The 21,551-nt window shown below is 42.4% G+C and overlaps 1 protein-coding gene across 1 annotated transcript in view; it reads left to right on the top strand.

Annotated features, from left to right (window-relative positions):
- The window catches only part of FAM81B (family with sequence similarity 81 member B), a 58,679-nt gene that overhangs the window by 30,674 nt on the left and 6,454 nt on the right, over window positions 1-21,551 (top strand). The window contains exons 5-7 of the mRNA XM_062211962.1: window positions 679-797; window positions 7,282-7,411; window positions 17,132-17,238. Of these exons, the coding sequence (XP_062067946.1) occupies window positions 679-797; window positions 7,282-7,411; window positions 17,132-17,238 (356 nt within the window). The remainder of the gene's footprint in view (window positions 1-678; window positions 798-7,281; window positions 7,412-17,131; window positions 17,239-21,551) is intronic.

Genomic DNA, 21,551 nt, shown 5'->3' with positions numbered 1-21,551 from the left:
TCACTTTTTCAGTTGATACCTTTAAAATTTAAAAACCACTATTCCAAAACACCAAAAGGTCCTAAAAGCATAATCAACAATACTCAGAGACAAAACCTGAACCCATGGGAGCCCTCAGTCTCTCATATTCCCTAAGCAATCCCGAATGATTGCAGATTTCAGATACAGATTTCATGCCATCTGTATGGAACAGTTTGATTCACACTCGCTTTTCTTGATATTAGCTTCATGGTGATTCTGAATCGATCCACAGAGGACCCTGCCTGATGCCATCCTGAAAAATCCCTTTGTCTACATTGACCACTGCCAGGGAGGCAGCAGGCTTTGTATGAGAAGCTGTTGTACAGTGGTAACCAAATGGCAGCTCACGACCACTCAGCACTATCACCGCGTTCTTCTTGGCTCACGTAGTATTTAGTGGAAACTCCAAATTAGGGAGCCGTATTTTTAGGTTGAGAGATTTCACAGGAAATCTGCATTTCGAGTGCCCACTACTGCCCCCACCTGCTGCATCTTTCAGACCCAGCACAGGTCTCTTCCCCTGGGGTCGGCCCCCTTACTCATTTCCACCATCAGCCTAGCTAGGACACGCAATCAGATCTGTGACTTCTGCTTCAAATGATGTTCTCCTGTCATATGCAATGGGAAATTAATGGGATTTTCTCCTCAACATTACAGATTTTAGAAGACCAAATACGAATTCGAGATCAGGCAACCACTGGAGCCAGTTTTGCGGTACACGATCTAAGTGTGAAACACATACAAGGAGTTGGAGATCTTCGAGGAAGAGTAGCCAGGTGAGAAGAAACAACATCGATTAGCATTGAGCAGTCAGTTCTCAGCCACTGAATTCTCATTCCTAAATAAGTTCTCTACTGGGAGTCTTCAAAAAGTACATGGAAAATGCATATTATGAAAATACTGTACATGGATTCTGAAATACCCTCAAATTGTAGAAGCAATAAATTGTCTTTCTGTTGAGCTAAACTGTAGAGAGAAGAGTTGAGGAAGCATCTCATAGAACTTTCAGAGCTACATGCCACCTCTGAGTCCCCAGGTTTCTATAAAAGAGCCCAGTTATAGGCCAATACAATGTCCAGTATGATCCCAGAGAAGTGACCAGGGTCCTTTCTGTACAACCCTTCCCTGCTCCAAAGTCAACATCCTTACAGAGACACAACCTCATCACCACAGAAAAGTCCCCAGCCATGTCAAATTCTAATAAGGACCACACAATACACAAAAACTCCTTGTCAGAGCCCAGAAAAAGGGATTTACCAGTGACCACATGGAAAAAGTCTTGGAGAACATGTTTTGGGTGAGTTTTCCTGAATCAAAAGAGTTAACGGTTCAGAAAAAGTCTGTAGGTATTGACTGTAGCTGGACCACTCTGGCAGGTGCATCAGAGGCGACTTGAGGGAATAGACATCTCCCACCTGTACATCTTCGGCCAGAACCCCTTTCTCTCCTGGAATACCCCCACCTCCAATCTTGTTACTCTTCTCCGAAGTGTTAAAAACCAATGAGATAACACTTGAGTCAAGCCCCTCTATCTAAGTCCCTTTGTGCGCTATAACCAAACAAGTAAGACTAGAACACTGCTAGGAACAGACCTTTGTTTTCTCCTGGTTCTGGGGCCTGGAAAGTGTAAGATCAAGGTGCCAGCAGGTTCCCTTCTAGGGAGGACCTCACCCTCCAGAGGGGACAAACACTGGGTCCTCACATGACGGGAAGCAAATGAACTTGCTGCAAGGGCGAACTACCCAACTCCTGCACAAGCCCTCTAGACCAGCCTTCACCCCATTGACAAAGGGGTGGCCCTCCTGGCCTCATCGCCTCTTAAAGGCCCCACTTCTGCACACAATCACATTGGCACTCTCCTAGGGTATTTATTTGCCCATTGAATTCAGCAGCAGTACGGGAAGCCCTTATCACACGCCCACGCCCAGGTGTGTGCTAGGATTCAATAACCTGGCCCCCTTTCTGTGGCTGTTCACAGTCTCCCAAGGAAAACGAGCTGCAGCCAGAAGCAAGGAGGCACCTGTTATCCCGAGAGCCCTGGGGAGCTATGGGACTCGCCCAATCAGCACAGCAGAGGCTTTCCAAGCAGGTGTAGTTCTGAAGAGTTTGTAGCAGACCCTTCACACGGGAGCAGGGGACATGCAGAGAAGAACTGCGGCTAAGGATTACAATGACATGGCCAAGGGCCCACCTGTGAGAGCAGTGGTAAGGTTCTGGGAGTAAGCGTTTAGGAAGAGATGGCAGCTGAAGTTAGAGAAGAGGTCCCAAGTTGGAAGATGAGGGACCCTGAGGGCCAGCATAAAGGGTCTGACCTTGTGGTCATGGTCATGGGCGAATTCTGGGGAAGAGGCCATCTGTCCTACCTGGTGGCATTGGTAGCAGCTGAAGCGATCGGGTGCAGAGACCAGAGAACTGTGAGTGCAGCAGTTCCAGAGAGTTCAAGGGCCCAGACTACGCACTAGGCATGGCAGTCCCAAGCAGGGGACAGACAACACAGCCATAGGGAACAGAACTTACAGAATGAGTACCTAAATAAATGGGCTCCCCCAGGCAAGGACCGGCAGCAAAGCTTCTGGCTTTGGACTCCTTCAACAGAAACCAGAAAGGAGCAGTTTGGGCAAGGGAGTAGAACTGGAAGCAGAGAAGAGCAATGTGTTTGCTTTTGAGCGTGTTGTAAATGAGAAGATTGTGGGGTCCTGCCCAGGCTGGGCTGGTGCTCAGATAGGAAGGGGTGTCTCTGTGTCTGTAGGAGGGGTGAGCATCCAGCCTTCCAGGTATCTGGTTGTCAACAGCATCAATGATTCAGTGGTGCTGGGAGAGATTTTGTAGTTCTGGAGGGTGGCTGTATTCCTCTTAAAAGTAAAGATACTTAGGGCAGACACCATGGCTAGCTGGATAAGCCCACTGGAATGCCCATGTTTCAGATCAGAGTACCCAGGATGAAGTCTTGACTTGCCTTCCTGTCCAGCTTCCTTTAATTCACCCTGGAGGCAGCGGGAGATGGCCCAAGTGCATGAGCTTCTGTCACCTACATGGGAGACCCTAATGGAGTTCCTGGCTCCTGGCTTCAGCCTGGCCCAGTCCCAGCTGTTGTGGGCATTTGTGAAGAGGAAAAGTGAATGGAACCTCTTTCTTTCTCCCTTTCCCTTTCTCTTTCTCTCTCTCTCTCTCTCCACCCCCCATGCCTCCCTCCCATCTCCTTCTCTATGTCAAATAAATAAATAAATAATCTTAAATAAATAAAGATCCTACCTAGGAAATAATACTCACGGTTGGAAAACTCTCATAGAAGAAAAATGACTCTGACGATCCAGAGGAGAAAATGTATATAATTATTCATATTATGTGCAAATACATGAAATATTTTTATGTTTTATTCTACATTTCATAATACACAATATAATAGTTGTGTAAATTATGAAGTAATACATAAAAAAAACAGCAGCAAGTCTACCTCCCTACTTAAACAACTTAGATATGTGCCACTTTTTACAAAGAGAAACACCAAATATCTGCTTTCACTAAAACTTGATTAGTTCATACTGAAGATACTCCCGCCATCTACTTTTCTCTGCAAACCACTCTGCAGCATAACATTTTATTCTTGTAAACCCCATTTTCTATCCAAAAGAACAAATGGATTTGTTCTAAAGCCACGAGATCGATGGAATCTCATCAAGAAGATGAGCAATTCTTGCTCTGCTCCCATCTCTTTCCTTCCTGCCTCTTCAATCTTAAGCAGTGACTTCAGAGCAAGGTATTATTTTTCCTTGAAATGTCCCTCTTTATGGAAAATTTCTGAAATCTATTTGGTAATCTGAGACCGAATCTGGCAGAAAGCCACAAGACTTAAAATTCCCCCCCCCCCCCCGGTTTCTTTTCCGTGTTGTTGCCAGACGAATGACTAATGGACAAGCTAAGGCAGATGGATCACTGGCCTCCCTCATGGAGTGACCTTAATTCTAATAGTCAATTTGGCACAAGCCGAATTAAGTTGATTATTTTAGTACAATCTCTAGCAAATATTCTACTGCTTCATGAGTCAGGCTCAATATTTAACAACTCCACTGTACCTTGGATTTTTCACCTTTTTTCCCTACCCCCAACACAGTGGCAATTTAAAAGCAAGTACTTCCGGTGAGATGAGGCTCTCCAAGGTGCCCAGCCTCTCCTTTGATAGATTAGTCTCAAGTGAAGAAAGGGAAAAAGGGACTGTGCAATGGGTACCCAGAGAGATGGATCCGATTAATCTACAGCAGCAGCCAGAAGCAAGCAACCCATTGGGCACATTTGGTGCTGTGGGACTCCAGGGGAAACCTGAATTTAAGAACAGAAATGACACATTGGGGCCAGCACTGCACCGCAGCGGGTTAACTGCATGGCCTGAAGCTCTGGCATCCCATATGGGCGCCGGTTCTAGTCCCGGCTGCTCCACTTCCAGTCCGGCTCTCTGCTGTGGCCTGGGAAGGCAGTGGAGGATGGCCCAAGTGCTTGGGCCCCTGTGCCCATGTGGGAGACCCAGAAGAAGTTCCTGGCTCCTGGCTTTGGATCAGCGTAGCTCCAGCCATTGTGGCCAATTGGGGAGTGAACCAGCGGATGTAGGACCTCTCTCTCTCTGCCTCTCCTCTGTGTAAGTCTGACTTTCAGATAAATAAATTAATCTTTAAAAAAAAAAAAAAGAAATGACACATTGTGTAGATGTGCGATTAAAAGCAAAAATCAAGTCCATTAAAGAGATATCATGATAGTATGGACCTTATCAACTCTTAAAATGTGAAGAGGATCTTCTAGAATACAGATATTTTCCTCCACTCCTGTGTTCAATACCTCAAGCCAGTGGAAAAACAGAAAGCAAAATGTCTATCTTTAATGTAACAAGAAAGTTGCCACAATGGCCATCCTGATCCATTTCTTTTTTTTTTTTCTTTTTCTTTTTCTTTTTTTGACAGGCAGAGTTAGACAGTGAGAGAGAGACAGAGAGAAAGGTCTTCCTTCCATTGCTTCACCCCCCAAATGGCCACTACGGCCAGCACACTGTGCCAATCTGAAGCCAGGAGCCAGGTGCTTCCTCCTGGTCTCCCATGAGGTGCAGAGCCCAAGCACTTGGGCCACCCTCCACTGCCTTCCTGGGCCACAGCAGAGAGCTGAACTGGAAGAGGAGCAACTGGGACAGAATCTGGCACCCCAACTGGGACTAGAACCTGGGGTGCCTAGTGAGCCGCGGGGCTGGCCCTGATCCGTTTCTTGATGCCATAATGGAATACCTGTTGCTGGGTAATTTATAAAGGAGAAAAGGCATTTTTAGCTCACATTTTTGGAGGCTGAAAATCCAAGATGGGACACCTCAATCTGCTCAGGCTCTGGTGAGGACCCTCACAGCATGGCACAGAAGTGGGACGCAGAATGACTGTGTGCAGTAGGGGCCAGACAGAACCTCAGCCCAGGGGGTGGCCTTGAGTCCCATGAGAACTACATTAATCTCTTCTGAGGTGGATATCCTTAATCACCTCCTGCGTGGCCCTACCTCCTAAAGGTTCCACCACCTCCTCACCATTGCCATACCGGGCACCATGCTTCCAGCACATGAAACTTTGCAGGATGCACTTAAACCATACCCAAAACTTTGCAATCACTAACCACCAACAAAGCACACAGCCAATGACATTAAACTGATGTCCTTCTCAGACCCTCAATGTAAGGACTTACTCTGTAAGGAGCCAGAGACATTCAGAGATGCCATATTGATAGGTAGGATCAAGCCAAGAATAAAAATCATCTCCATTACCATACGTAGATTAGACTAGATTTGATGGATTAGACAGAAGATGATAAAGATGCTAGACAATGATAATGCTACTGATGATAGAAGATGATGATAGATAGGTAGATAGAAGATGGGAGACAGGTATGACAGATAAATACAGATAGATGATGGATAGTTGATAGACAAAAATGTCAGCAAAAGATTGATGAGTATGCTTCATGCGATGGAGTTCCTGGAAAAGTACAAGAAGAGTTCAAAACAAAGGTTTTCCCAATTTCAAAAAAATTAAGAGCAAAAGACAGAGATAAAAGAAGTTTGCTACGTGAACAGTCGTGTGTAATTTGGTCCCTTCCATGGAGCCCACTAAATCTACAGCGACCAGATGTTCACTTCACAACATAACCCACAAGGATAGGCAACATCAGAACCAAAGAGCTAGAACCTAGAAAGTTATGGGCAAGAGAAAACTGCCCTGGGGCAGGGACTTACTGAAGTCAACCTTAGAGATGGGGGATTGGCTGCAAACGAGCCGACCTTACACCATAGAATTCTCAAGAGGCTTTGGGTGCGTGCCTCAAGGGAGAGGCACTGAGAGGCAGGGAGAGGTAGGGCCAGGAACATTGTAGTTTGCTTTTTGCCTTTTAAATGATAGGCACATTTTCCTGGGATAAGATAGAGATTACTTTTAAAAATAAGGCATGGAAGAGTGCTGGGGTTTGGACTTGGTCCCCAAGATGGAGATTGTGTGGGATGGTGGGGCCATTTATAACTATCTTCCATCAGGAGGGACCTATCTGTCTTTGATTAGTCTAGGGCTAGAGAGTTTCTGTTGTTGAGAGGTAGCTTCATTTGGTGAGAGAATCAGAAAATGGACTAAAATGAACAGTTTCTACCCCAAAGACATTATCAAATAACAAAAGGAGACAAAACAGGAATGGCTCAGGGATACAGTCAAAGTTAAATTATTTTAGAGATTAAATCTGCTTCAGAAACCTCCAACATAAAATAAGTTTTCAAAGTAAAAAGCAGAAGCAAAATGCTTTTTAATACAAAAAATGGTTATAGAGAAATTAAATATATGACAGGCAACAAAAACTCATCCAACACAGACCTAACAGGAACCTATAAAGAAGAGAAAAATTCTTCAGAACACATTTATGGATAGAAGAGAAACGCGTTTTCCCCAAACACCAAAATCTGTTGTAACTCCTACAGCTGAGTCCATGTAAAGCCAAAAGTGTCAGATCTCTCCAGTGTACCCACATAAACTACCCCAATCTGTGCTCTTGTTTGGGTCTATGTGGGATACCTGGCTTCTCCCCCATCAAGAAGACAAGAGAAAATTGAATGTGATTCCTGTCTATGCTCCTACATCTCCTGGATCATTAATCAAAGAATGCTGGCATCTTTGCCCCCAAATGATATGCAGGTCTTACTCTGATATTAAAAATATTTCGAGTTTGTTGACTTCACACCAATTTCCGTCTTGCCACCAGATGTGATTCAAGCATCATGAAGCTCTCCAGTGACATTCACTTCATCAGGAATGAGTTCCGGCAAACGGAGAAAGCGATTCAAGACCTCGTGTCTGCCCTAGAAACTCTTTCTAAGAACCTGGACATGAAGGTAAGAGAAGAGAGATAGGGGTCTTACATTATGAGATATGGCCAGAAGTACGCTCGGGATGGCTTATTAAAATGCCCAGGCAGGGGGTGATTTTTTCAATTAATTAATTTGGTTTCCTCCAAGAGGTGTAAATGTGACAAATCACTCATATCCACCATGGATAGTCAGTTCAATCAACAATATCCATTGAGTGCCCCCTATGGTCCAACACAGCCTCTCCCATTGTAAGCACACATTGCTGGATTCCACCATTACTGTTATTTACTTTCTGGATTCCCTTCAGTGACTGTGGACCAACAATATAAGCAAAGAAATTTCCCATGGAAGCTGATATTATCAAAGATCCAGCATAGACAAGAGTGGATTATATCACATACCTGCTTAAAACCATGCAAGGGTAACGTCTCTTAGAAAATTACGTATTAGTTCCTTGGTGTGGATTTTAAAGGCCATGTCTGCCCCGGTGCCTGGTTACTGCCTGTGCTTCCTGTTTCACCTGTTAAGCCCACTGACACTGAGCTACCTGAAGGTAGGTCCCCATTCACACCTGGGTACTGCCCATCCTCCCTCTGCACATGATCTTGCCTGCCGGAAACGTCTCTCTCTCCTGGTCTTCCCTGGATTCAACGGTGATTCAACAGCAGTGGGGTCCAGTCCAAAGTTTACCATGCCCTGGTTGGTCAAGTAATTTTGTAAAACAGGCACATCTCCTCTGAAGTCATTTGGGCAGAATGAAGTAGAAAAATCCTCCGGGGAACTGAGAGAAATGGAAGTTTGATGTTTGGTGATTTGTTGTTGTGAGAGAATCCAGAGCACACGTAACAGGTGCATAACAACATATCCAGCCCTGTCTGGCACCCCTTATCCACCCTCCTACTTAACCAACAAATCATATGAGTTTTTTAATCTCCATGTCACACATTAGTCACACAAAAAACTTTTCATGACAATGTTTTCTCTGATATTCTGATTTTAAATGTCATCCTTTTTTTTTTTTTTTTAAGACCTTGACCAAAACATATCAAACACCATTAAATAAATGTCGTCAATAAAGGCAGCTTGGCTGATCCCTGGTTATATTGGGAATCTTTTTGTTGTTCCCTGTGGATGTTGGTTTGATACATTTATAATCATTTTTTAAAAGATTTATTTTATTTATTTGAAAGAGAGTTACAGAGAGAGGTAGAAACAGAGAGAGAGGTCTTCCATCGGCTGGTTCACTTCCCAGATGGTCACAACGGCCGGAGCTGTGCCGATCCAAAGCCAGGAGCCAGGAGATTCTTCTGGGTCTCCCACATGGGCACAGGGGCCCAAGTACTTGGGCCATCTTCCCCTGCCTTTCCAGGCCACAGCAGAGAGCTGGATTGGAAGTGGAGCAGCTGGGACTAGAACCGGCGCTCATATGGGATGCGGGCACCGCAAGCAGAGGATTAACCAAGTGATCCATGGCATCAGCCCCTCTAATCATTTTAAGAAAGATACCCAATGTTTCCAACTTAGTTGTATTAGGACTGATTATTTAATTTTAAATATCAAATGCCTAAGATTATCAGATTGGCTGTTTGAGGTTCTTTCGCTTGTGTACTTCTTTTTTACTTTCTACCATGCTATGCTAATACATTTCCGGATGCTGAAAGTTTCTTGCCTTTTCGGTAATAATTCAGTACTTGATTTTGCATCTAACTTCAAAAATGACAGTACTGACAGTGAGCTATAAATCCCTCCAACTCCATAATTTTTTAAGGTAAGTGTATGTATACTGGCTCAAAAATTGAAACTATATATGAAATACACTTTGAGGATTTTCACTCCCACTTCCATCATCGTTAATGACATTTTTAGGGCCCCTCTCATGTGACCATATTTATTAGTCTGCTGTGAATCTTTTCAATATACCTCCTGTTGCAGACACAAGCAAATGTATATTCTCATTTCTCTGTATGTTTCACAAAAGCACAATGGTGTCTATTTCTATACATTCTGGAGAACTTTCCTAATCATTATTTTTAATAGTAATTTTTTTACAACTGCATACTATTTTTCTATATGTTATAGCACATTTAACTAGTCCTTCATAGATGAACATTTGGGTTTTTAATGTTCCATCTCTTTCAAATGATGCTGCAATCAACAGCCTTGCATTTCTTTCATTTTGTATGAAGACAGGTGTGGGTATTCTGTAGGTTAAACACCCAGAGGTGGAATTGCTGGGTCAAAAGACATGAGTGTTTGTTATTTGGAAAGGTGTTGCCCATTTCCTTTCCACAGAGCCTCTAGCATATTCAACACCCACTAGCAATATGCCAAATCTCCTATATGCCAGTTGCCTCATCAATGGCCATTCTTACAGGGCTTTAAAAAAAAGTGCTACATGGGAGATGCTGAGGAAACTCCTGGCTCCTGGCTCTTGGCTTCAGCACTGGCTGAGCCAGACCCCCTCGCTATTTGGAGAATAAACCAGAGGATGGAATATTCTCTCATTCTCTCTCCCCCCACCCCATCTCTCTCTCCTTCTCTCTATCTCTGCCTTTCAAATAAATAAATGAAACCAGAAATGCTCCCTGTGTTCCTCTTATGATGGGAGAACAAACTATGTAAGTTTTCTACTGGTATATTAGCCTAATTATTTATATTAATATCTTTCCTGCTACTAAACCATTCTTGCTTTTGCAAAAATAAGTCGCACTTATGTTTATTTTTATTTACTTGAATTTTTATTTGAAATCAGAGAGACAGATGCAAAGACAGGGAGAGATCTGCCATCCACTGGTCCACTCCCCAAATGCCCTCAACAGCCATGGCCGGGCGTAGGCAGATGCTAGGATCCTGGAACTCAACCCAGGTCTCTCACATGCCTGGCAGGCACTCAGGCACTGGAGACGTCATCCTCTGCCTCCCAAAGTGTGCATTAGAAGAAAGCTGGGTGAGAAGCTGAGGAGCTGAGACTCAAAGCAGGAACTCTGATTCCAGATGCAGGCATGCAGAGCAAAGCTACTTTGTCCCTGTGCCAAATGTGCATCCTGATATGCTTTATTTCATTGTTGCTGAGATTTGCTGTGGCACAGTGGGTTAATGCCCTGGCCTGAAGTGCTGGCATCCCATATGGGAGCCAGTTCAAGATCCAGCTGCTCCACTTTCGTCCAGCTCTCTGCTATGGCCTGGGAAAGCAGTGGAAGATGGCCCAGATCCTTGGGCCCCTGCACCCACGTGGGATACCCGAAAGAAGCTCCTGGCTCCTGGCTTCAGATCAGCGAAGCTCTGGCCATTGCGGCCATATAGGGAGTGAACCATCGGACGGAAAACCTCTCTCTCTCTTCCTCTCCTCTCTCTCTGTAACTCTTTCAAAAAAAGAGAACTTAACATTAAAGCTTATAAATGAATTTACCTAATTTTTTACCCATTATGCACTGACTTCATGAAAGTAAGTTGCAGGCTTCTCTTCTTTTTTTATGCTTTGAAACAGTTTCAAGAGCATCACAAGTATTTATTCTGTCAGGATTTGGTAGGTTTGCTTTTGAAACCACCTGGTCCTAATGACCTGATGGGGACAGAAGTCCTTTGATATTTTTGCTCAATTTATTTTTTCTATGGAAATTGGTCTGCTTAAAATTTTTATCTCTTTAGGGGTCAGTTTTAGTCAATTACTTTTTTTAAAAAAACTTTTATTTAATAAATATAAATTTTGAAAGTACAACTTTTGGGTTATAGCGGGTTTTCCTTCCATAACCTCCTTCCCACCCGCAAACATCCCATCTCCCGCTCCCTCTCCCATCCCATTCTTCATCAAGGTACATTTTCAATTATCTTTATACACAGAAGATCAATTTAGTATCTACTAAGTAAAGATTTCAACAGTTTGCACCCACACAGACACACAAAGTATAAAGTACTGTTTGAGTACTAGTTATACTGTTAATTCACATAGTACAACACATTAAGGATAGAGATCCTACATGGGGAGTAAGTGCACAGTGACTCCCGTTGATTTAACAATTGGCACTCTTATTTATGATGTCAGTAATCACCCAAGACTCTTGTCATGAGCTGCCAAGGCTATGTAGAAGCCTCTTGAATTCACAAACTCCAACCTTATTTAGACAAGGCCATAATCAAAGTGGAAGTTCTCTCCTCCCTTCAGAGAAAGGTACCTCCTTCTTTGATGGCCCGTTCTTTCCACTGGGATCTCATGGAGGTCTTTCATTTAGGTTTTTTGTTTGTTTGTTTGTTTTGTTTTGTTTTTTTTTTTTTTTTTTTTTTTTTGCCAGAGTGTCTTGGCTTTCCATGCCTAAGAAACTCTCATGGTCTTTTTAGCCGCATCTGAATGCCTTAAGGGCTGATTCTGAGGCCAGAGTGCTGTTCAGGGCATCTGCCATTCTATGAGTCTGCTGTGTATCCTGCTTCCCATGTTAGATCATTCTCTCCTTTTTAATTCTATCAGTTAGTATTAGCCGACGCTAGTCTGTTTATGTGATCCCTTTGACACTTAATTCTATCATTATGATCAATTATGAACTGAAACTGATCACTTTGACTAGTAAGGTGGCATTGGTACATGCCTCCTTGATGGGAAGTTTTCTGCTAGTATCTCACCAAAAAGGCCTTCTAATCCTTTCTCTCTCTCCATGCCTTCAGGAACTCCTAGAACCCAAATGTTAGTTTTTTAAAATAATATCCTGTAGATTTCCCAACAATATTTTTTAGATTTATAATTTCCTCTTCTTGTCTTTGGTTTGACTGTATACTTTCCTGTGCTCTGTTTTCTAAGTCTGATATTCTCTTCTGCCTGATTCTGTTTTTAAGGCTCTTAACTGTGTTTTTTTCATTTGTTCTATTGAGTTCTTCATTTTGATTTCTCTTCAATATCTCAATTTCATGTTCTATTAAATTCCTCATTTCATTTTGATACCTCCTTAATATTTCATTTTCATGAGAGATATTTTCTTTCATGTCCTGCATGGATTTCAATAGTTCATGCATTTGTTTTTGGTTACTTCTAAACATTCTTATCATACATTTTTTGAAGTTCCTTTCTTGCATTTCTTCTATCTCATCGTCTTCACAATCTTGTATTGATGTGTCATGTTCTTTTGGGAGCGTCATGTTGTCTTCCTTATCCTTGTTTCCTCAGTTGTTGCATTTGTTTGGCATTTATAAATGGACTGTCTGCTTTCAGTGACTCCCTAGAGGCTTGTGGTGGGTGTGGCCAGAGAGCTGTGTTCAGTTCTTCAGGGTGTGCCTAAGGTGACACACCCAGGTTTGCCGTGGTAAATTATTTAATCAGAAGGGAACTAATTCCCCTCAGCTGAGCTCTTCTCCTTGATGGCGATCAGTGCCTAAGCGCTAGCCCCAGTGGGTATAATATTCGTCTTCTCTACCCCAAGGACCACACAAAGGATCTGTGCAGTCCTCAGTGTAAGCTCAGATTCCCCTGCAATGTCTCTCACTGGGTAGCCAGGGCCACAGGAGCTTGTGGCATCTCCCACTGAGACTACTTAAGTCTCAGCCACACCGTGAGTTCTCCCATACACCGTCAGTTATTTTGTTTTTCCACAGTCCCAGTTCATAAGCTCCACACATTCACTAGGTCTTAGAGCCAGGAGCCTCTTCCAGGTCTCTCACGCTAGTACAGGGGCCCAAGCACTTGGGCCCCTTCCATTGCTTTCCCAGGCCATAGCAGAGAGCTGGATCAGAAGAGGAGCAGCTGGGACTTGAACCAGACCCATATGGGATGCCCACACGGCAGGCTGCGGCCTCAAAAGCTATGCCACAGCCCTAGCCCCAATTTTCTTTAGATTGAACAGTTGAGTTGTTTTTTTTTTCCCTCCAAGTTAAATACTTGGTTGTGCTGGTATTCATTTTTTAGTTTTATCTTATTACGAATAAATGTCTCCGTGTATATCAATTTTAGTTTCCTGAATATTTTGAAGGTTTTTTTTTTGTAATTGGATAGTCAATTTTTGTGCATGCACTAAAGAAATGTGTATTCTATATTTTTAAGTTATAAAGTTTAGACCACATATACACAAGAAATGGCCTATTGGTTAAGTCTTTTTTTTTTTTTTTTTTTTTTTTTTGGCTTACTTCTGTCTCAGATTGAAGGAGTTTGGTTAAAATCTCAATAATTATTGAGCTTTCATTTCAATTATAATTGCAGCTTTGCAATGTTTTTTGCTATTTTATTTGGTTCGCAGGTATCCATAGCTGCTGTCTTTTCCCACCTCTAATTTTTAATATTCACGTTTTCTCTTTTCTTTATGCATACTGTAGGACAAACTCTACTATCTTTTTAAAGAATGAGTCATTGGATTTATTTATCACTCCAATATTTTTTCTGTGTTTTATTCCCTGATTTTCCATAACAAATTGCCCCAAACATAGTGGTTTAAAATAACAAAAGGCCGCACTGTGGTGTAGCAGGTAAAGCTGCTGCCTGCAGTGCTAGCATCCCACATGGGTGCTGGTTCTAGTCCCGGCTGCTCCACTTCCAATCCAGCTCTCTACTGTGGCCTGGAAAGGCAGGGGGAGATGGCCCAAGTCTTTGGGCCCCTGAACCCACATGGGAGACCTAGAAGAAGCTCCGGGCTCCTGGCTCTGGATCGGCTTAGCTCTGGCCGTTGCAGCCATCTGGAGAGTGAACCAGTGGATGCAAGATCTTTCTGTCTCTCCCTCTCTGTAGCTCTGCACTTCAAATAAATAAATCTTTAAAAAATAAGTAAATGAAAAAATAAAACATAAATGTTGTCTGACAGTTTCTGTGACTCCAAAGTCTAGGTGGGCTAGACTAGACCCTCTGCTTAGTCTCACAAGGCAGAAATCCAGGTGTTGGGGGTGGGGGTCCTCTGGGCAGGCTCTGGAGCTTGGAGCCGCGTCCTCTCCCAGGTTTATTCAAGTCTTCGGCCAAGTTCAGTGTCCTGCAGTTGCAGGACTGAGGTCCCTTCTGTGCTGGAGGCTGCTCTCTGCTCTGCAGCCTGCCTGTCGGCCTCTCGTGTTTTCCATGGGGCCGGTCGAGCCACTGCCGGTCAAGTCTGTGTCACACTCCACGTCATTCGGATCTCATCTGCTGGTGCACCTCCCACTCTTCCTGGGCAAAGTCCCTGCTTCTCAGGCCTCGTGTGACTAGATTGAGCCTATTTAGATAATCCAGAATAATTTGCTTTATATATGTGTGTGTGTGTGTGTAGGCAATCTTTTTCTTTTTTTTTTTTTTTTAATTTTTTGACAGGCAGAGTGGACAGTGAGAGAGAGAAACAGAGAGAAAGGTCTTCCTTTTGCCGTTGGTTCACCCTCCAATGGCCGCTGGGGCCGGCGCATCTCGCTGATCCGAAGCCAGGAGCCAGGTGCTTCTCCTGGTCTCCCATGGGGTGCAGGGCCCAAGCACTTGGGCCATCCTCCACTGTACTCCCTGGCCACAGCAGAGAGCTGGCCTGGAAGAGGGGCAACCAGGACAGAATCCGGCACCCCGACCAGGACTAGAACCCAGGGTGCCGGTGCCACAAGGCGGAGGATGAGCCGCGGCGCCGGCCGGCAATTTTAATTTATAGCTACAAACTCCTTTTGTCAGGAAATGTAACCTATTCATAGGTTGCAGACACTTGGGGATGGACATGTTTGTGTAGTCACTGTGCCAGCCACACTGTGTCTATTTCTTTACTCATTCATTTATTTATTTAAGTGAGATTTGCTGTTCTCTTTTTAAGTTTGTGAAACCATCAGTTGCATAATTATGAACACAGATAATGTTACATATTGATCTGAGTATAGATTTGGTTGTGCCCTTCTGGTAGGTAACGTTCTCATGATCATTTCCTAAATAAATTATAATTGCAGGGTTGGTTTACTCTTTGACATTTGTACGAGCCCAGATCCCTTAACAAACAAATGCAGTAAAGGAATTAGATGAGGAAAAGTCTATGAGAAAGATGGAGAGGGAGGTCCAGGAGACAAGGAGAGACTTACCAGTGTCATGCAGGTCTGAGTTCTGTGAAGGTGACAGGGAGGGGTGGCCCTGGACTGCAATGCCATTCTCCCCTCCAAGTGCTAACCAGGCCCGACCCCACTAAGCTTCCAAGGCCAGACCAGATCGGGTGCGTGCAGGGTGGTGTGGCCGTAGACTGCAATGCCATTCTAAGAGTGTTGCATCAAGACGCTTGAGCCAGTCACCCAGCAAAGGCCCACTGCTCAGACCTGGGCTGGGAACAGCCCACGCAAAGCGTGGTCTGGACGTATGGTCATTTTGAGCACAGTGGTCAAAACCCCTGGTCAATTCCACTGCTTGCTGAAGATCTGAGAGGTGCATTTTCATGTGAAACACTAGAACTAGACACTAGAATTAAAAGAGCATTTTTTTAAGTCAAGTGACTTTATACTTTATCATTTCTAGTTTTAGTTCAGTGTAGAGTTATGGTCTGTGCTTTTCTTGCTCTTGGGAATAATTTGAGATTTCCTTCATAATTACCTGAGTTATTGCAAATTTCATGAGCATTAGACTGTTTGCTGTTATATGGCTTGATATATAAACCTATTAAATAAAATGTATAGTCTCATACCTTTCTATATCCTTATTTATATATTACATATTTGACCAGGAAAGAACATGAAAGTCATTTAAAATAATTAATATATCATCTCTGTTAGTCTTTCCTAAAATGCTGTTTTTTATTTTAATATAAATAGTTTCAATGCTATTTCTTATTGTGTATCTTCATGTATAAGAGTGATCATCTTTGTCCTACATTTTAACATGTTTTTGCCTTGAATAACACTTAATCTAACATTAATATTGCCCTGCCTGCTTTCTTTACTCTGTTGGATATATATTATAGCCTATTATTTTATTTTTTTACAGCTTTGCCATTAGCCTATTGCAAGGGTATCTCCTACAAATAACCATTCAGGTGCTGTTGGTTGCCCAGCCAACATCTCTCTCTTCAAACCCTTCTGTTATTAACGGCTTTCCTTTCTTGGAGAACTCTGACTTTATTAAATGCCCACTCCCCTCTTTCCATTTCAGGAGCTGATTTCTGTTTGGCCAAAGCCAGCCATGTAGTTTTATTCCTCTAGGGACGGTGATTAATTTAGGCACAAATACAATATGACTCTGCATCTGTGTTTTAATCCAGTCCTAATTCCTAATTCTCAGCGCCCTCAGCAGTGAGAAGCACTCCCAACCTTAAATTCTAGAACAGGACCTGGTTTCCTCCCATCTTTTTAGACCCTAAGTCATTTCACTGTGGATCCCAGAACCTCTGGGAATCTCTGATGCCAAATCTCACGCCAGCCAAGGGCATGGTTACCTCAGACCCTAACTGTGCATTTGAACATCCAATAAGTGTTTGTAACACTTATTAGTCTCCCAATGTGTGCTGGGGGTTCAGCAGGGACAGGATATAGTGGCTTACATGAAAACCGGGGAGGCACCAAGAAAAGAAATAATCAAATCAAAACTAAGGGCAATCGTGTCTTTGCTGTATCGTTAGGTAGCAGGGTATGTGAAAAACTATTATAGACAGCAGAATGGAACATTCCCTGGTATTCTTTTCCTAAAAATAATGCAGTCACAATGGGGAGTCAACCCCCCCACCCCGGGAAACACCCACCTCCAAACACAGACACGCTGCAGGTGGAAGTGGACTCGCCGGCTCCTTTAGGAGTCCAGGGCAGTTCCTCTAAGTGCTGGTGGTTTTGTTCACACACAGATCCCCCCTCTCATATTTTCATTAGGTAATGCAGCTCTTGGGGAAGATAGAGACCGCCAGTTCTGAGCAAATCGCACACGTAAAGATGGTCCAGGGAGATTTCCGTCATGAAATGGATCTTGTGGAATTCAAGTAAGTGAACACAAGATTTTGAATTCTGTTCAACGTGTTCCAAAGAGTTTTGCCTCACAACAGCACTGGCATTGAGTAAAAACCTACCCTAGGAATTTCAACCTGGCCAAGAAATAAAGCAGCAAACTGATACTGAGAATATTCTAAAGCAACACAAACAATATTCATAATAAAACATGAATATTGTTATTCTTTGAGCAATGTCAACTGAATTGACATGCTCATTGTGATATTAATTTATTACCAGTTGTATACTAAAATGTCTCAATGTCAAGCACTGTTAAATATAAATGGATTCTGCAAGATTATCAACTATCTTTACAAACAATTTTGATTTATAAGCCTTTAAGGTCTTTTCTACATTTTCCCTTCTTAAGACTGGTCTCTATCCCATCTTAAACTAAAACTCTTTCCCTTAACTCTACAGAGGAAGTAAACTAGACAAGGCTGTACACATACCCAAATTACTGACCCCTTATTCTCAAATCTCTCTTTCTTGTTTAAACGACCACAGTTCCTAGGCCTCCATGCAGGCAAAGAGAAGCTCTACTCACATAGATGATGCCTCCTTATAAGCCACGCCCACAGAGTCTCAATCCAGACCATCAGCTTCAGTTTGCATTCCTTTCCCCATTGGACTTCGCTTTTCCATGAATGGCCTATTCTTTTCTTTGGTCAATTTTTGTGTTGAGATTTTTATTACTTTCTTATTAATGTGTAGGGTTCCTTCACATTAGGGATATTAGCGTCTCAAATGAGATAAGTATTGCAAGTGTGTTTTGTTCAAAGAGAAAGCAAGCATTTATGTTTTAATTTGGTATGTGGATCTTTAGCTTTTAGCAAGATTGGCTTTGAACAACAAATAGCTTTAAAACATATACAAATCAATGTCAACATTATAATTTTGTGATACATGTCAATTTAAAATTAACGTAGAAGGCCCAGCATTGTGGCATAGTGGGTTGTCAACATCCCATGTGGGCACTAGCTGGAGTCCCAGCTACTTCACTTCTGATCCAGCTCCCTGTTAATGAGCCTGGGAAGACAACAGACGATGACCCAAGTGCTTGGGCACCTATAACCATGTGGGAGACCTGGAAGAGGCGCCTGGCTCCTGACTTCTGCTTGGCCCAGTCCTAGCCATTGGGACCATTTAGGGAGTGAACCGGCAGATGGAAGACCTCTGTGTCTCTGTGTGTGTCTCTTCCTCTCTCTCTATAACTCAGCCTTTCAAATAAATAAATTAAATATTTAAAAAAAATTATAGTAGATTGGGTTTAGAATGTGCTTTTCTTTGTTTCTGAACAAAGGAGTTATTAAAAGCATTTTAATAACATAAATGTTCAGTTTAATTAAGCAATTGAACATGAACAAATTCAAGTTTAGTGGTCAACTAAACTTTTGTTTTATACTCAGCTTAAAAACCACATTATCATCTGGGGATTTTCTTGTGAATTCTTGAGTCTTTGGCACTGATTATTAACCTGACAAAAGAAATGTACATTGGACCCCACTACTGAGCCTCTTCCTTCCAGAATAATCTTTCGCATTCAGTTAAGGAATGTCCGAAGTCAATAATTTTGTATTCAGATAGCTGGAGACTCAGCCATCATGATATACCACCGCCTTTTAACAAGGGTTTGGCAGGCCAGCACCTGCCAGTCATCCACAGAGAGCTCTTTCTGCTGATGCTATTAGGAGACAGTGATTTAAAGAGAAAAAAGTGGTCAAATAAGCAAATGCATGGACTTAAATCTTATCACCCATCTTTGAAAATGCTCCCGCAGTAGAAAGTTTACAAACTATTCAAGGCGGGGATATGTTTCATTAATCTTTCATTCAGTGCCTATCACAGTCAAACACAAATAGAACCCAATCAACAATGATTTTTTAAGCACCTATAATATGTAAGTTATATTTTGAAATATCCAAAACATAATCCTAGCCTCAGACAATTGGGAAGAAACTACATGAGTCAGTGAAAAGCTAAACAGAACTCAAATAAAAGTTAAGACTGTGTTAAATGAGATATATCAGTAGGCAGAAGTAGTAAATGTAGTAGTTGTTATTGATAAATGTCTTATTGATAAATGTTATTGATAAATGCCTATCGATCTTGAATTGCTCAAGTTAACCAATGCAGCTGGCCCTGTGGGGTGGGTCTCCTTGCTATTTAAAGATGAGGACATTTATAATCATAGAGATTCAGTAATATGCCCAGTCACATTGCTGGCATGTGTCTGGCTCCAAAACTCAGGCCATTTTCATTTAGTCCATGAGGGCTCCATATCACAATTCTATCTTCTAACAAACTAATTGTATTACAGAAGGTTAGGGAAGGTAAAGATTGCATTTTCTTGGGTGGCCAAGAGACAGGTTGTGAAGGTATTGGGATTTAAGTTCAAGTACAATTTGGGAATGACCAAGTAACAATGTTTCTTGGAATTAAATCCTTGCTTCTACTTTGAAATTTGAAATCTTAGACTCAGTCTCCAAGTTAGTAAAAGCACAAGGTCTATCATAAGCCCTTTCCCAAATATAATCAGAGAGAGAGAGAGAGAGAGAGAGAGAGAGATCATCTGTGCTCATCAGCTCAAAGGCCATTAATTCTTTCACATTCACACTTGATCAAAGCCACTCTCCAAATTCTTGAGAACCTGTTAATTTTAACAGTATCCAAGAATTGAAACTCTTCCACATCTTCTTATAAGAAGTTCATTCAAATGATTGTTGAATGCAAGAATTGGGTTTAAGGCACAAGATAACTGGGAAGTCAAGTATGTTAATGAGACTGTCTCCACTGTTAGCCCCGGGCTCTGCTGGGGCTGTAGATTCCCACTGTAACTTCCTTGCTCACAACTGACTCTGGGAAGGATTTTAACCCGATTCCATCAGGATACAAACTTAAATAAAAAAGAAAATGAGCAATAGCCTGAATTTGAGTGCTTAAAAAATAAAAAGGCTTCTAAGACAAGTGATGATTAACACAGAGCTAGTGAGCTCTCTGGCCAACACTGAAGCCTGATTTCTGTACTTAGAGGAACACTAAAGCTTTCATCTACCCACCTATGTATATACTTACCGACCTACATCTGATAGAAATACACCTACACTCAGCAAAATAGAAGATTTGGGGACGAAAATGTCAATGTCATCTAAGATGTTGACATTTCAATTGGAAACTCTATAATTAATAGAACTAGAGAAAACCATGTCCCTTTTTGTTAGGTAAAAAGTCTAAGCAAAGAAAAATATTCCCATAAACCTTTATTTTATGCTTATCCTTCAAGGAGAATACTTTCTTAAAAGGCTTTTATAGTGGCTCACTAGGGTAATCCTCTGCCTGGCACCCCAGGTTCTAGTCCCAGTTGGGGCGCCAGTTCTGTCCCAGTTGTTCCTTTTCCAGTCCAGCTCTCTGTTGTGGCCTGGGAGGGCGGTGGAGGATGGCCCAAATGCTTGGGCCCTGCACCCACATGGGAGACCAGGAGGAAGCACCTGGCTTCTGGCTTCGGATCAGCGCAGCACGCCGGCCAAAGCAGCCATTTGGGGGGTAAACGAACCAAAGGAAGACCTTTCTCTCTGTCTCTCTCACTGTCTAACTCTGCCCGTCAAAAAAAAAAAAAAAAAAAGGCTTTTATGTTTTAATACACTACCAATAGACAGAGAGTCTGACTTTTGACTGTACCCAAGAAACTGAGCCTCCAATTTCAGGCAAACCTTGTAATAAAAGGATCACAAGTAGTAATTCATTCTTTATGGCTTTGTTTTAATTTCAGTATTTCAATTACTGAGATACCCTTGCAGAGCTATTACATGGGCACAGTTAATGGTTTGTTGGCTTTCATAGGGATGTTAATATTGTATCAGTGACAAGAGAGTAAATGCTCTTATTTATCTACACAGGAAGGGTGAGGACTGAATGCCAGCTTCTCAATTTCAAGCCATCTCTTGGTTATCTTGGGACTTAATCTTCCCTCGACCCATTACTATTAATTAACATATCACAGGACACAGGGAAAGGAAGTTGACAATTGAAACAAACTAGGGTTCTACATAGCTTGATAAATGTATTATTTACTATTTGCCAGGAGCCCTAATGGAAGCTATTTAATGGGAAAGAGTGGCTCATTTGTTCATTTCGTCAACAACTGCTTATTGAGCACTTACTCTCTTCCAGACATGGTTCACGGCCATGAGCAAGGCAAAACTCTTGGTTTCATGGAGCTTTAAATGCTAGTGGAGAAGAGGGCACACAAATTAGTGATGCTCATATGGAGAGGAGACTTTTGGAGAAAGGTTAAGTATGGGAAGAG

The sequence above is a fragment of the Lepus europaeus genome, chromosome 15 (genome assembly GCF_033115175.1).
Source record: "Lepus europaeus isolate LE1 chromosome 15, mLepTim1.pri, whole genome shotgun sequence".
NCBI classification, from domain to species: domain Eukaryota; kingdom Metazoa; phylum Chordata; class Mammalia; order Lagomorpha; family Leporidae; genus Lepus; species Lepus europaeus.
This window is presented reverse-complemented; position numbering and strand designations above follow the sequence as displayed.